At 44.8% G+C, this 16369-nt stretch overlaps 1 protein-coding gene across 1 annotated transcript in view; it reads right to left on the bottom strand.

Annotated features, from left to right (window-relative positions):
• Nucleotides 1-15401, bottom strand: part of ITGAV (integrin subunit alpha V) — a 48085-nt gene extending 32684 nt beyond the window's left edge. Inside the window, exons 1-3 of the mRNA XM_032189963.1 lie at nucleotides 15331-15401; nucleotides 11653-12102; nucleotides 9492-9619 (exon numbers count right to left, since the gene is read on the bottom strand). Coding sequence (XP_032045854.1) covers nucleotides 9492-9619; nucleotides 11653-12102; nucleotides 15331-15401 — 649 coding nt within the window. The remainder of the gene's footprint in view (nucleotides 1-9491; nucleotides 9620-11652; nucleotides 12103-15330) is intronic.
• Between the last annotated feature and the right edge of the window lie 968 nt (nucleotides 15402-16369).

Genomic DNA, 16369 nt, shown 5'->3' on the forward strand with positions numbered 1-16369 from the left:
AGAAAACAAACAAACATGACCCCAAGTTAATTAAGTTCCAAGTGTCATGACTTCAGAAACTGGCATCATGGTTTCTCAAAGCCTAAATAACAAACCTAAAATTTGCATGCTTAAAAACCAACAACAAGCGTAGTAAAACCTGCTCCATCACACAACTTCACTCATGTCAGTGCAGGTGCAGATAACAAAGCAACATCTGCTTCAAGGATAAGATGCCTTACATGGGGTTTATCCTCTATTCTGAGCTTCATCAGGTTCTCTGAAGCTAAGGGGGTTGTTGTGGACGGGGGTTGCTGTCCAGCTCAAGGCTGGTGGTAACACAGAAGCGTGAGAACACACAGAAAAATGGACCAGAAAATTATTTTGGAGACAGACTTTTCATAGAAACTGTAAACGTTAAAAATGCAGGCCAAGTCTAATAGTAACTCTCCACTAAAGAAGTTACCTTCATTTACCCACCCACCTCCCTTCAAAATTCCCCACAGGAAAAAAATGGGGAAATAGATTATAAGCCTCTTCCTCAGCTTCCAAAGAAAAACCAATTTTGCGAGGAAACCTGGAAAACACCCTGTCAAAAATCCCCTTCCATTAAATGAGAAACCATTTGGGTTTCTGTTCCTCACGAGGGAAAACAAACAAAGATCAGTTACACGTGAGCCCTCTACGGAGCAAATCGGAGTTCAATAAGGTGTTGTAGCTTGACTTATTTAAAATGACACGGGGAAGTTACGGGACTGACTTCAGCATTTGTGTTTTAGTAGGAATAAAGAGCCTGGTTTCGTTATTATTTTATCGTGGTACAACTTCTCGGTGATAGAGATAAAACAGAAAACCCTCCCCCTATATCTTTTAAAACCAGTACCTGCATTAAATGAAGCAAGCTAAGACGGGAAGGATTTAAACATGGCTTGGATTTATAAATCGAAGCCAACGTTGTGAGATACAGTACAGTCACAGCCTTACTGCTGCTTTTCCTGTATTTCTCAGTTGCTCCGGGCTATCTCAGGAATACCCTGTAAGTGCCTTCACACCAGTGCTACACACTTTAGAGACACATTCAAATGAATACATGGAGGTGAAGCAAATTAGGTTCTGACTACATTCACTCAAGAAACAACTCGTAAAGCTCTACAATGCTGTTTGGCAGATTAAAACGCAGCCACTACGGGGCCACTACTTGCTGGGTCAGGGATTCCAGCAGCGTGTCACCTGCCCCTGGGGTATTAGCTGGCATCTACGAAGACAGCCTATGCTGTGGTTTTTCCTGTGCTCTCTCTCACTGAAGTAGACCTCACATGATGATTTTACATAACTTTGTCATTAGGGAAAAAGGGCTGACACGCCAAGCCAACACTGCTTTGTCTCACAAAGTACTTCCCAGGTGGGGTGATGGGGTTATAAACATCAGGAAGAGAATTGCCTTAAAAATCCTTTACCCAGGCGCATTGGTGGACCAGTGTCACTTGACTGCACTATGTGGGGTTAAACATTATACCTGGAAACTAATGGAGAGGGATGCTAACTGCCAGTAAAGGGGAAAGAAAGTCCAAATCAAACTGCAAAGATCAAAGGCTTTTTTGATGTGTATTTTCTTTTGGCTATCAGCTTTATGTGGCTGGTGCCTTCTATTTTTAACACATTATCAGCTACAGAAACAATGGTATTGCTACAAAGCGACTGGCATCGTGACTAACCTGTAGCCTGCCTGTTTGTACAGTTACAAGAAAACTGGGCTCCTTTACCCCTGCTGGAGTGCCAGGCTGAACTGAGACAGCCATGAGCCAAAAGGAAGGGAAAAAAGGAAGCCTGGTTTGGTGTCGTCATGCTATGAACACTTAAGTTGTAAAAATTTAAGTAGACACCTAATTCACACAATTTCTTTTAAAATAAACCTCTTCACAGTATCAAAGTAAATGGTATGACCAGTTCTAGGTAAAGGGAAACATCATGCAGCTAACCAGAAGAAAGACAACTTCATCAAACATACAAAAGCACTGTTTGCGTGAACAAGAATTTGACCTAGTATAAAGCTGGTCCTTCCACCTACAATCTCAGAGACCTCAACCTTCGTTAGAGGCAAGAACGAGCGAGTACAGGGCTACCTTCCCTTGAAAGTCCCCAGGCTGTGAGGCAGCCGATGACTCACCTTGGTTTAGCAATCCTGTTTTGCCAGTGACTCAGGGATCAGGGGAATACAGAGCTTCCCACTGCTCCCCTTCCTCCTCCCGACCTACGAATCCTGTTTCTCTCTTTGGGTGGAGCTGGAACGACTGGGCCTTTTCCCTTTGCCTAATATAACTAAGAGCTTTTTTTTTTTTCCAGCTAGTCATACAGTTGAGATCCAGCTACCCCCACACAGAGCCAACAGGCTTCATGCAGGAGTCTACCTAATCACAAAAGCATGAGCATTTTTCCACTGTCAGCTCTAACAACAAGAGGAGGAGGTTTTATACGTTTTACCTCCCTCTTTTGTATTCAGAGCAGTACCCAAAGCCCAAGGCAGACTTCAGTTATCCCAGCACACGATAAGGAGAACAACCAAACTTCAATGGGACTGAGGTAATGACAGCTTCAGCGAGATAAGAATCAGTCCATTCTACTACAGATGAACGAATAGTCTTCATAAGATTTATTGCTTTGTTGTTGACTAAATCAAAACTGAAATCCCCATCCTGATTGCACCCAAATACTAATAAACCTATCAGCTGCAAATAAAAGAGTACTTGGTTAAAGCATGCTGCTTGAACAAAACGCTGACCTCCCCTCCAATTCTTTATTCTTTTCCACTTATTCCACAGGTGGAAAAGATGGGAGTTATGAACAGCTGACACGTTTACACAGATGATCAGATCTCCAAATGCAAGCTCACAACACCCACGCGAGTCACAGCTTCCCAACATCAGCAGATCTTGCACTGTGCAATGCCGGGGAATAAAGCTGCACGGCACAGTTAAAATATCCACTTCAAACTAAATAGGTCACAGATAGACAGAGCCATGCCAGACTGGTGGTTTAGGCTTCCAAACAAAGACTGCTATTGTCTGCAATCACCCACTCGGGGATGGAGGGGAAAAAAACAAAACCCTCAGAAGTGTAAGGAGGAATAGAGGGAGGTTTTTATTAGTGTTTTCCTTTTCAAAAGCTGCTTTCCTGTCTTTTAGCACAGATCAAAATAACCGGTCTTAAAGGAATTTCATCCAGAAATAATGAAGAACAAGTCATTCAGTTAAAATGACTCCGGTGTGCCAAAACAAGGGAAGGTAGGCTGGGGACGAACACTGCAGCTGTCAAAGTCAAAAACTGCACACAGCCAGAGGCTACATGGAATTATTTTTCCAAAGCAATAAAAACATCACACAGAGCCGAACTGGACTTGACTGCTGGAGATGCTCTTAGCTTTTAGTACTCAGCCATTTCAGTCAGTTTCCCCAGTCCTGAATGTTGCTATCTAACACCGCAGCAGGGAAAGCTTCTCACTAAAAGGACCGAAAATTTCACAGCGCATCGATCTGTTACACCAGGCACATCCCAAGAGCACAGCAATACATGAGCTGAGCAACCAGATCTTCCTCTGCAAAAAAACAAAATCTGTTCAAGAAATCTGCAACTCATTAGCATCGAAGTTCAAAGTTGTTTTATGAGCATATTTTCCTTTGTAACAGTTAGTCCAACTGTCTGCATTTCATCAGATTACCCCGCGTGCAGAAGCTCTTGCAGCAGGCTGAACGCTGCACTTCTCGATGCTGCCATCACAAGCTGCACTTCCAAGCACCCCATACCAGAGCTTGTACACAGCCCACTGAAAGTTTTGATTAAAAACCAGCAACATCACCAAGCCGTGCTGTTAGTATTTGATCATAAGTCACGGGGAGCACGAAGGGACGCTGCTGCTAGCGAGCCACTTCCCGGTATTCCTGGCTGATGGAGAGCTAGGGCCCAAAGATGGAAAGTAAAATCACGTTGTAAAGAAGACTGCTTCCTTTTGGAAAACAAGCACATGGGGAACTCATTTGGTTTACATTAATTTGCTCCATATATTTCTCACACGTGTACAGTCTGATTAACTCTGACTGCTTACATGAGCCTCTGAAGAATTTCTTATGTCAGAATGAACCAGCAGCGTGCACCCGCTCTCTGAAATCCTACAGCAAAAGAATCCCAGAGCCGTTCAGGTTGGAGGGGACCTTAAAGCCCACCAAAGCCCCATCCAGCCTGGCCTTGGACACTGCCAAGGATGGGGCAGCCACAGCTGCTCTGGGCAGCCTGTGCCAGCATCTCCCTCATAATAAAGAATTTCTTCTTGATGTCTCATCTAAACCTACCCTCTTTGTACTTATCTGGATGTCAGACATCAGCTAGTTTTATGCACCCCACTATTCCACGTATGCCAAACTGTAAAATATATAAATAAAAGGAAAGAAAAGACGATGACCTGCTGATATTCCTAAAAACCACAGCTGACCGGGTGATCTCCCTGGTTCTGCTGTCTGGATCAGTAAGCTTTTGATCCACCTCTTGCAAAAAAAAAATAAAAATAAAAATAAAATAAAAAAATAAAAAATTAGTTTTGTATACTAAAATGGAGAACTGTAGAAAATTAGTATAACTTACAGAAAAACCTTTAACTTTTCAAGAATCTATTCCCTGAGCAAGCTTTTGGAAATACTTTGCGTAACGTGGCAGTATCTGTGCAAGCTTTGCTATGCTCGTCACTGAAGACTGTGCAAGGAGAGAAGGGAGGGTGAAGAGGTGTGTCTTTAAAACAAGCCTTTTGGGACCTCCGTCTCAGAACTGATCAGAAACAGAAAAATGGGCTGCTATATTAAGTGCATTCCTTTTACAGCGTACCGCAAAGAGTGTGTTTTTCCTGGAAAAAAAAACGCTAAGTAAAAAGGCAAACGAAGCCAACCACTCAGTTAAGACACTGCTAAGGTTTCTAAGAGAGGAACCACCTCTCCAGTCAGTGCTATACAGACAACAGTACCCACAGAACAAACAGGCTTACAGATCCTGCAACACAACTCAATCGCATCTTTTAGCATCTCAGCTAAAGAATAATAGAAGTAAAAAAAAAAAAAAAAAAAAAAAAAACAACACCCACACCCATGCTTGTAAAGGCAAGATGTAAGAGCAATTTTCCCACTTGCAGACCCATTCTTTCTTTATAAGCTTGATACATTTCCCTATTGCTATGGATTTTAAATAAATAAATAAATAAATAAATGTTGAGTCACCAAATTAACTCACGTGAAGGGTGTATACAAATCAAGACAAAGATTTATCCACCTTGACCTGTAAGTTCAGGTTTTTTGAGTAATTTGATGTGAAATGTAAGGCATCTTGCAAAGGAAAGGATTTCATAATGCTGTTTGGCAGACAGCACGTCACACCATCTCCAACATAAGCTTCCCCTGGCTGCTTAAGCTGAAGCAATAACCCTCCTACACATTCTGAAACTCTGAAAGTGGACTGAGACAGAGGGAAAAAATCCCAACTATTTTACATAACAATTCAGTTGAAACTGTGGTAAAGCTGTGGCAAATGTAATAAGTCAGGATGTACAAGAACACAAGCACGAGGACCTTCAGTTTTATGTCAGCGGCACGTTTAGCTACTGAATTCACACGACAAACGGGAACAAGGCAAGGAAGTTCAGTGCTTATGTACTGCTATTTAGCAAGAGCTCCTTCTATCAATAGTTTGGGGAGAGAACCTGTCGGAGTAGCAGACACGAGCACTGCTTCTTACTTCAGTTCTGCAGCAGGCCAACAAATTGTGGATGTGAGGAAGTTTGCTCGCGTGGCTGGTTTCTTTTCGACTTTACCCTTTATGTGCTCCTAAGAGGAAAAGCCTGCCTGAAGCATTTGTCAAACGGTCTGTGAAAGCCTTTCCAAAAAAAATTGCTCATGTTCTGGCCATGTACACACAAGCACACGCAGCGCAGCTATAGACACCCCCGAATACGAGGGCATTTTCTACCACATATGTTTGTTATGCAATTTTCACATAGTCATAACGATGTTAAATCAAAGCCAACTGATGTCAGTACTAAAACTCCGAGAAGCCCCACAGTGAAGCATCTTTACATTTGGGAAGTGTTAATGTGCGATATAAACATTTTGCCTTCCAAAGCCACCATGTATACCAGAACGTCAAAAGCAATTAGTGTAATATGCACGCAGAAACACGCACGCAGGCACACATGGAGAATATTCCTCAGTGTGTTTTCCACACAAGTGTAACCAGCATGCAGGGGGACCTAGGACACCTAGGAGAAGGTGAGAGCACCCCTTCCCCTTGCAAACATGCTGCTGCTTTAAATGAGAAAACCTCCTGTGTAGGAACCATGAAATAAATTATTTCTGTCTAGGACTTTAAAATTGTAACATGTTTCAATGAGCTTTGTGTTACACCCGTATATGTATATGAACAGTACCCATACATGTCTATGCACACATTTTCAGCACAGGAGATGTGGGTTCCACAGAGGGATTCCTATCAGGAGCACCCAGCTATCCCTCCCAGAAGAGCCCAGCTGTCATGCACAGGAAGGAAGGAAGCAGACAGCAAATTCGGTAGGAGCGGGCCCTCCCAGCCCGATGACATTTTGCTCTCCTCTGTGGGTGAGAGCAAGTGCAACTCAGCAGCAGTGCCAGCAGAAGGTAAGTGAACTTGGAGCACTTTCCTATGCTCCTCAAGGTGAGCATAAAGCAGCAAGCACCTCTCTTTGGGTGCATAACACAGTGCACACCAACCAAGAGTAAGCCACTTATAAGCAACCAAGTGGCTACACATAACAATATCTAAACCAAAAGCAAGTGTTGGAAAATAAACCCATTTTGATGCAGTCACTGCTGCACAGCTGAGCTCAGCGTGGCCTGGATATGGATGGAGAAGAAAGAAGGACTCAAGGCTGGAGGAAAACCTAACTGAAAATACGGAATATGTCTAAGAAAAGCAAATAATAAAGGGAAGAAAAAACACCCTGCTTTGATTGACCTCTGTAATACCCTACTCCTGTATTTATTTGTGGCACAGCCGCCGGGCAAAGGGGCACAGAAGAGCTCGGGCAGCCAGAGCAAGACTCGCCCATTCCTCCATACCCTGGCCACATTCAGGGCACGGAGCCACAGCCCCTTCCTTGCCTGCAGGCTGTACACTAGGCAGTAGCTTCGACTGGCATGGGACACTGCGGGGCAAGATCAGGACCATGCCTTCCTGGGGGCAGCTCGCAGCCTGCAGCTCCATGTACAGCTGGGCAGCCGCAGGCAGGTCGCAGATCCACAGGAAGCCAGAAGTATGAGCATTTTCATTCCCAGAGGTCAGATTTCCCACCAGCCTTGAACAATTGGAACAGAACCCCAAAGAAACCCAGCAGAGAAGGTGTGTTACTTCTGCCATTAACATAAGAACTAAATAAGCTTGAAAATACATCTGCTTTGTATTGGCAGGGCTAAGCAGAATGCCTGCAGTTACCAACCCGAGTGCACAAATGTTGACATAGTGGATTGACAAGCCCCAATTCTTGCAGAAATTGCATTTAGCCATCTAAAAAAAAACCCTTCCTGTTAGCAGTACAGATCAGCAGTCAAATCATCTGCTCCCCATTTCCTGTGAAGGGCATCACAAGCCTTCCCTAATCCCCATCGCTGCCCTGCGTCGGGGCAGGCAGGAACTGGGGACTGCACCGTGCTGGCAGTAAGATGCAGTCACCCGAACGCAGGGAATCAGCCATTGTATTGTGCACAAAGAAAAAGACATTTTATTTTGTTTCAACGTGTTGATTATTTTATTATGCTGAAATACAATGCCCCCTTTCACCCAGAGAATAATTGACAAATACATTATTTCCCACTCCACTACCACAAAGCTGGAACGTGTTTAAATGTGCCTGGCAGAAATCCTCTTTAGCCACTATGGCCTGCTAGCTTTGCTGTTGAATTTCAAGTGATTTACATGCCCAATTACTTTAAGGGCAAATGGTAAGCAAAATGCTGTCTGTTTGCCCAGTAGCATATACCTTAAACACAGACACAAAGCAAAGCGATGTTGCCTTTGTGTCTATTTACTGTGCTTGGCATATTGAGAAGTGCCTTGCAAACGTTCACAGCACAAACAGATACATGTTCAGATGAGAATTGCAGAGCATGTATCTAACCAAGAGGCTCATCATTCCCCACAGGAGGTTTTTTAGCTATTATATTAGTGGTGTATATTACAGATACCAAGACTATTGTCAGATAAAAAGTGTATTGGTGAGAAGATTAAGCCCAAACCTCCAAAATGAAACCAAAAAAAAAATTAAAAGCCATTTTCTGCTGTCTTACACTGATGCAGACAAAATGGCATGCTTCTGCAGCTTACTGGAGATCTGTCTCCACTAATCTGGCAGAAAGGTTTCAGTAGGATGATGTAGAGGCTGACAGTGACTTCAGTTTGACACATATCCTTACATACTTCTTTTTTTGGGCAAGAGAATCAGTAAGAGTTGTCAGAGCTCTGAAGCCTGCACGTATTTTTCTGAACATCAACAGCATTTTGTGGTATACCTCAATGATGGGACTGGAATGAGACTCTCCAGTGTGTCATACCTAATTTACAAAGGCTGAATAAATGTAACAGCCTTCAGACTACCGAGTCAAAATACCAGCAGAGGCAGAAATGAATTATATATAACCAGCCAGACCTTAAAGCACAGGTGTTGCCTCCACCATACCATACCATGCGGGTCTTGCTAATCCGCTCCCAGGACACGCACAGTTCTTTCCACTGGCCTGAACCCGGCTGTGGAGAAGAGGATTCAGCCCTGAGTGGCACGAGCAGAAAAACTCATGCAGTGCACTCACACATGACCTGCTGCAGCTTGTGGAAATCACTGTGTGTACCGGAGCGTGAAGGTGGAGTGAAATGGTGCCTGTCAGCATCGCCGCTGCTCGGCTTCAACACACGTAAGAAATGGACAGCAATGCCTGACCAGAGGCATCAGCAACGTCACAAATGTTATCAAGATACATCCAAGAGACAAAAATTTCAAAAGGTATTTTCTCTGTGGTTTTAGGCTGATACTCCCAGTTTCAGATGAAACTTCTGAATATTTCTGCATCCACCACCTCTGCTGATATGAAAAAGGACCCTTACTCGTATGCTATGTTGTTATGGGCATGTCATTCCCCTCAAGGTTTTATTGGCAAGTAGGTTGCTAAATGCTTTAAGACTGCTGGCCAGTACAGAGAAGAAATGGAAATAACTCCTCAAGTTGAAACAGAAGACATATGTGTGTTTGCTCAGGCTTTCAGCACCTACCACATACAACAGTTCTCAAAGCCAGAGGAGAAGAGCAACAAAATGAAGCCTTGACCTGTTGCCAGTCCCAAAACCACTGCATTCAAACTGACCATCAGGAATCACCGCGTCCACCCGAATCCCTGCTGTGCTGCCACAGGACTAGAGCACAGAAACCTCTCTTTCCCCTCAAGTGAACAGCTTGTTACCTGTGGAGTCAAATATTATGGGCTGGCAATTCCTGTTTGAGTCCCAGTTGCACCTGAGCACCTGGCCTCCTTCTACAACGTTGTGCTGGGTGGTGTTCGCCTTCGGAGCTCCCACCAGAAGAGATATCCTGGGGTAAAAAGAGGAAATAAAAGTTTCAAAATTTAAGGCAGGACATTGCTACTTTATAACACTCAAAGAGTTAATGAAGCAAAGGTCTTGTCCATTCAAATCTAAGCCTGCTGAAAACTATGTTGAGTTTCACAGGAGTTCTTACTGAGTTTCAAGTCCTGCCTGACTCCCTCTTTTCTGCAAACAAAAGTAAGTGAAAAAACTGACTGAAGAGGCAAAAAGATGATGACGAGTGAATTAAAATATTCTGACCTGCTTAGAATCAAGTTTAAAATGAGATAAATGCCTTTTATTTCCTTCTTTTTCCCTTTCAAAAATGTGCACTTATGCTTCAGAATAGGAAGTCGTGTATTGCTGCAATCTACAGAAGTCACTGTCTGACATCATTTCTGGTTCAGTTTGTATGTAAGAGTAATTCATGGAAGTCAGACAAAAATATTCAGTGATATATACACAAAACAGCAGTGCTTCTGAGCTCAGGAAGTATTAAGTGGTGAGTCAGCCTCCCATTAGCAAACACTCCTCTAAAAGCAGTCACCAAGCACCCAAGTTACTGCCAACCTCAGGTTTGCGCATTAATGAATCTTTACTGAAATTCTTTACACAGTCATTGTTGTGTTTTTTTGTTTTTTTTTTTTTTTGTTTTTTTTGTTTTTGTTTTTTTTTTTTTTTTTTACACGGCTGTGACATTTTATACATCTCTGCTTAAATAAATAACTGAAGTGCATTCTGAGCGGGAACCACTAAGAGATTAGGCTTTTGCAGGTGGTAAAATTCAGAAGCTGCCAAATTCAGAAACAGCCCGACTACAAAGCCAGACCAAAGAAGGCTGTTAACATCTTCCAGGAACTCCGACAGCTGAGACACACTTGATTGATCAGCACTTTCCTTAAAAAGTCACTTTGACATATAGGCAAAGAAGAAGTAAAGATGAAAAACCTAAAATACTTCCTCTTAGCAGAATCTGCCCCGCTGCTGCCATTTAGACTGTTTAACACAGGGGCACAGCTTGTGGAAGCAAGTCTTACCAGCCCATTTCAGATAGCACAGTTGGTTGGTTTGGGAATTGGCTGAGCTGAACAAGCTGCTTGGAGACATCTACAGGTAGACGGATCCAGGCTTAGACAACTCGTTCTGGTTGTGATAGGCATCCTCCAGACGTGAGCAAAAAGCTATGTTTTTTCTCCTTAGCATGTAAATACTACCTATAAACATGCAGTGCCTTACCAAAGCTCAACTCATAAGAACACCAACACACAAGATTAGTTTTCAACTGCGTTTAATTTCTAGAACCTTAAAAATTTCCTGGTACGGACCTGGGTAGGAAAGCTAGTCTTTGGGGCAAGCCATTTGTTTCCCTGAGCTGCCATCCGCAAACTCTCTCAACTCCAAGAACATAAATGTGAAGTGCTTTTAATGAATATAAAACCTTCTCTCTGGGCATAACAGAAATGCTTAAAAATAAACACCACAGTGCCAGGTAAAGAAACACATCAATTATTATAATTACTATCTATTACACGGGTACCAGCTTGCCTCCCACTTCGTCCTTGGTGCACCAGCTTTGACAAGACCCTAGATGAAATATTTGCTTTTAAGAAGAAGATATTATTACGTTAACCTTTATAATTGAATTATAAAGGTTAAATTAATACAAAGAAGCCTTTAACCTGCATACTTCAGGGAGGATGGGCACAGAGGGGAGTTTTTTTATGTCCAAGGGAGTTTTTTATGTCCAGCTGTGCTCCGACACCGCTCAGCCCCTGCCCGGCACAAGGCACACACGGGGTGCTTCTCCTCTGCTGCTTTTTACTAACATTAAGCAAAGAGAAGGCGATAACTAAACTTTTGCTGGAGCAACACATGGAGTTGTTCGTTCTCCCTCACCGCCTGAAACCCTTCGGACTCCAAGCCACGAAACCAACCGAAGGAGCGCCCCAAAAAGCCCCGGCAGCTGCACGGGGAGCCCGGGCAGCGCCTCCCGAGAGCCGGGGGGGTCCCGGCGGGGCGAGGAGGGGGCCGCGCACTTACGAGGAGGGGTCGGGGGCGAAGAAATCCACGGCGAAGCCGAAGTAGCTGCCCTGCGCGCCCGAGTAGACGGCCGGCCGCTCCGCGTCCAGGTTGAAGGCGGCGCTGCCGGCGGCCAGCGCGCAGCCCAGCAGCAGCAGCCGCGGCCCGGACCCGGACCCGGACCCGGCCCCACACCCGCTCCCGGCCCCACACCCGCTCCCAGCCCCGGCCATGGCCCTGGGGTGCTGCCCCAGCTCGCCTCGCCTCGGATCGGCCCGGCCCGGCCCCACGGCAGCGGTGGCGGCAGAGGGGCGGGCCCGGCGCCCAGTTCCCCTTCCTCCCGGCGGCGGGGAGGGGCCCGCAGCAGGGGCGGGGGCACGGGGAGAGCCGGCCCCACAGCGCCCCGGGCCTCGGGGCCGTGGGCATGGGGTCCGTGTGGGGCTATAGGGGCTTATAGGGGGGTTATAGGGGCTATAGGGGGTTATAGGGGCCGAATCAGGTGTTTCTGTGCCACAAACATGCTGTGACTTAACGCGCAGTAAGTGCTTGGCGCAGCCGGGAGGAGCCCAGGTAACCCCATGCTCCAGCCCCTGCTTCCCAGCACCAAGCCTTATCAGAAACTCCTTAATTAAGCCAGCCGGGAAGCAATAATTCTTTCCCCGACTGGAGAGTTCCTAAACCCGGACTTGATACTCGTGGCTAATTTTCCTGAGAGCTCCCAAATGCAGACGGTAACAAACCAAAGAAGTTGAAGGGTACTCTGTGCGTGTCAGCAGCTCAGGCTACAGGTGGGTTGGGGTAGGCTGCTGTTAGGGTATTAGGGCTGCTCGGTACATTTCAGCCCCTAAGGGCTGAAGCGAAGGGCCAGAGGCTGGTTCTGCAGTGCCCTGCCAGCCGTGCTGACACATCCCTGGGGATATCGTCTCGGGACAGCTTCCTCCCAAGAGGACTGTGCTTCCACCCCGAGCTATCTCACCCTCCGCTACGGAAAGCATCTCCTGCTGCAGGCCGGACGGGCGAGCGATGCTGTGGTGTGCACTGAGTTACGATGTCGGACAGAACGCCAGCCCCACGCGGACTTTGTTATTAACTTAGAGCAGGAACCACCCGTTCATTGAGGATGTGATTTTCCTTGCTAGCCTGTCTGGTTTTCAGTATGAGTAACACGTAGATAAACAACAGCTACTGGGATCGTATCACATAATGCTAGCACATGAATTATATGCATCTCTGTTTACTCTCCTGGTATCTCTAGTTTATGATTTGCAGTCTACTAAAGTTATTCAGTGGTGAAAATTAACCACTACGAAACGGGCAGAAGAACAGAGGCAGCAATCTGCTGATCTTGTTAGTTAGTTTTTACATATGCAACCGTCTGTTAACACAGCTGAACAAATCTTTGCTTGATGCAAGACGTTTTTGGAGGACAAGCACCGTTTTAAAAAATTATTCCTTAGTCTTTAGCCTGCAATATGGACAGAGTACGTCAGAATTTTTTTCCTTTGCAATGCTATCTTTCCACCTTATGACATTACAGTCACCAGCGAGAAATGGAAAAAGTCCTATACTTTGGCAGAAATTATCAATGTGCAAGCCACAAAGGTCCAGCTTAAAAGGCTTGGCAAGATGTGATACGTCCCGTGGTCTTCCCCAAAAAATAATTTTGTGGCCAAGAAGGCCAACAGCCCTCCGTACGTGAAGGACTTGGAGGCCCTGGAGCACATCCAGAGAAGGGCTATGAAGCTGGTGCAGGGCCTGGAGCACAAGTCCTGTGAGGAGCGGCTGAGGGAACTGGGGGGGTTTGGTCTGGAGAAGAGGAGGCTCAGGGGAGACCTTACTGATAAACTTCCTAAAGGAAGGTGTGGGGAGCTGGGGTTCAGCCTCTTCTCACAGGTAACTAGCGATAGGACTGGAGGGAATGGCCTCAAGTTGTGCCAGGGGAGGTTCAGGTTGGAAATTAGAGGAAAATTAGAGGAAAATTCTCCAGAAAGAGCGGTCAAACATTGAAATGAGTTACCCAAGGAGGTGGTGGAGTCACTGTCCCTGAGGATGTTCAAGGAAAGGTTGGACATGGCTCTTAGGGACAGGGTTCAGTGGGTGACATTGGTAGTAGGGTGAGGGTTGGACCAGATGAACTTGGAGGGCTTTTCCAACTGTAATGATTCTTTATTGATTTTATGTCCTGCACATAAGTATGAAGCTTCAGCCTCTTAGTCAATCCAATGCTTTATAGTAGGAATGGTATTAATGTCTGGAGCACAGCAAGGATTACCACCAATTTGTTCATAGATACCTCTATAAGGCACCCAGAAAAACCTTCAACCAGGGGACAGTTTCTGCACGTGCTTTGCTCTTGTGCCATTCAGCCACTCCAACTCAGAGTGGCTTAAATTTCCTGAACAGAGCTTTAAGAAGTAACTCAGTTTCTAACCAAACAGCAGAAAGCAAGCCAAACTTGACAAAAAGATGGACTGCCTTTGTTATTTCGTTTTGGGCATTTGGTGCTTTGGATTTCTATTTTTGTTTAATATTCACATGAATATTAGTTTTCTTGAAATGCCATGAAACCTGCCAAGCACAAAAGCTCTGCGGGGCGAGGAGTACAGCAAAACCACTGCAGGATGTTGCAATCCGGAGTTGCTTCAGTCCCACCAGCAATGCACCAGACCAGCAAATCCTCACTCAGTGGTGACGCAAAAGCTGTCCTTAGCCAGAGGCTTGAAGGCAGATTTTTCTTTGGGCCAATGAGGGTATAACCATGATTGTAAAAGCAGCATCTAGCTGGAGAATGACTCTCAGCAGAGAAATAGAAATCTTCCAGTTAGAAAGGAAGTGAGTCGTACCATTTTTTTTCTTCTCATGCGCTCAGCACTGATAACAATATTACCTCAGTGTTAGTCAGTGGCTCCTCCAAGCTCCTGTTGTGTTTCACAGGACGCTGGTTACTCACCAGGACCTTTTATGTGGTGGGATTTCATACCACCAAATTCAGAGAGCTCTGCTTGATTTACAAAGGGATTCAAATTTCTTCTGTCTGACAGAAGCGGGCATCGTAAATAGCATCTCTTTTGCAGTTTTTGAGAGCACTTCTGCAGATCCAACAAACTCAGCTTACCCTGATGTTGCTCTCTAACACCCCAAAAGATTTGAATATATTTTTAAACAGCATTTTTATTCTAGAGAAAAGGATTATCAGGAAGTAATGTAGTAACCTACAAACTGGTAGGGAAAAGTCCACCCTTCTGTACAATTTTCCATATGCAATCTCAGTGAAAATGTCTTTATGGTATCTGTGCATGTCTGAGATGTAGCAGGGACAAACCAAGTTAAATACAGCCCCACAGCATTCAGGGATAGGAGCACAGGGAAAGCCAGGGGCCTTCAGCATCAGTGAGGCACCTTCAGCTAAGCCACCTGGCAGAGATGGGGCTCTCTCGCCTCTTCCAGCAGGATGGGTCCCAGCAACACTTCCTAGAAGGGGACGAGGGAATTTTCTTCTCTAGAGAGTTTAACAAAATTAGCTTTCTAATTCTAGACCAGAAAATGAGAACAGACAAGCAGAAATACCAAAGTCGCAGGCTTTCTTTGCTCTGTCATCCTGCGTGTAACACACACATTACATATAGAGGATGTTTCCGTATTCCTGCTGCTCCTGCACCTGTCAAAGGGCTGTAGTCGCATTGCATTTATGTAGCTCACTGCATGAAGAAACTTGGGCTACCTGTGCTGGGTACTGCTACCACGACAGCTCCTGTATGGGCCGATGCCATTATCGGATCACAACTGCACTTCTCCCGCATCCCCCCTTCTGTTTTGATCCTGGGGGGGCTGGTAAGTAAGCAGCAGTCACAAGAGTGCTAATATTACACTCAAATAAACAAGCAGTGATCTCTACCATCTTTTCACCATGCTCTCCTCCAGTTTTTTGTAGCTGCTTTTTTTCTTTCCAGATAATGTGAATTGCATACTGTATCTTATTAACTTTACTGTACTTCTTTACATTTACCAAATGCAACTATCAGCCAGAAAAACAAAACAAAACAAAACAAAACAAAGGTATAGAACACGTTACTAGAACCTACACTCAGTTTTTACTTAGAAAGCAACTATATCTGGCAGAAATACTTTTGAAACTGTCTTCTGCTAGGAGCACAGAGAAACAGAGCACTTCCCAGCAGCCCTGATCTATAGGCGTAGAAGACAGGGGTCTCTTTCTATAAATTTCCATTTATGGAGAATTTCCAGAAGATGAGGCATTTTCCAGTTTTCTGACATTCTTGCCTGCCTCTGCTTATACAGAAGTACTGGAGGTCACTGCTTCCTGTTACAGAGATATTGCCATTCCTGTCCTTAGCGTACATAATCTTATGTTTAGTAAAAGTGCGACAGTTTATGTACAACTTTTTCTTCCTATTCCATAGTTCTAGAGAATTTTTCACACATTTCATTATTATTTTTTGTCATGGATTTCTGAAGTGACTTAGTAAAGCTCTATCTCAAAGAGTGGCCATTTTTGCTTCTGCATTAGCTCTTCCAGAAACAATGCCACATCTTGTCTTGAACCATCAGTCTTCTAGTGCTTCTGTACTTCACAGGCACTTCTACATCCTTGCCAAAGGATTTGGAACAAAACCAAGTTTAGAACTTCTGAAAAATTCCTTAGTTAGCAATGAGGGAAAAAAATATATATATCTTCAGACTTCTCAGTGCTTAGCAATGACTTCATGTTTTGCATGTG

Source organism: Aythya fuligula, chromosome 6 (assembly GCF_009819795.1).
Source record: "Aythya fuligula isolate bAytFul2 chromosome 6, bAytFul2.pri, whole genome shotgun sequence".
Taxonomy (NCBI): domain Eukaryota; kingdom Metazoa; phylum Chordata; class Aves; order Anseriformes; family Anatidae; genus Aythya; species Aythya fuligula.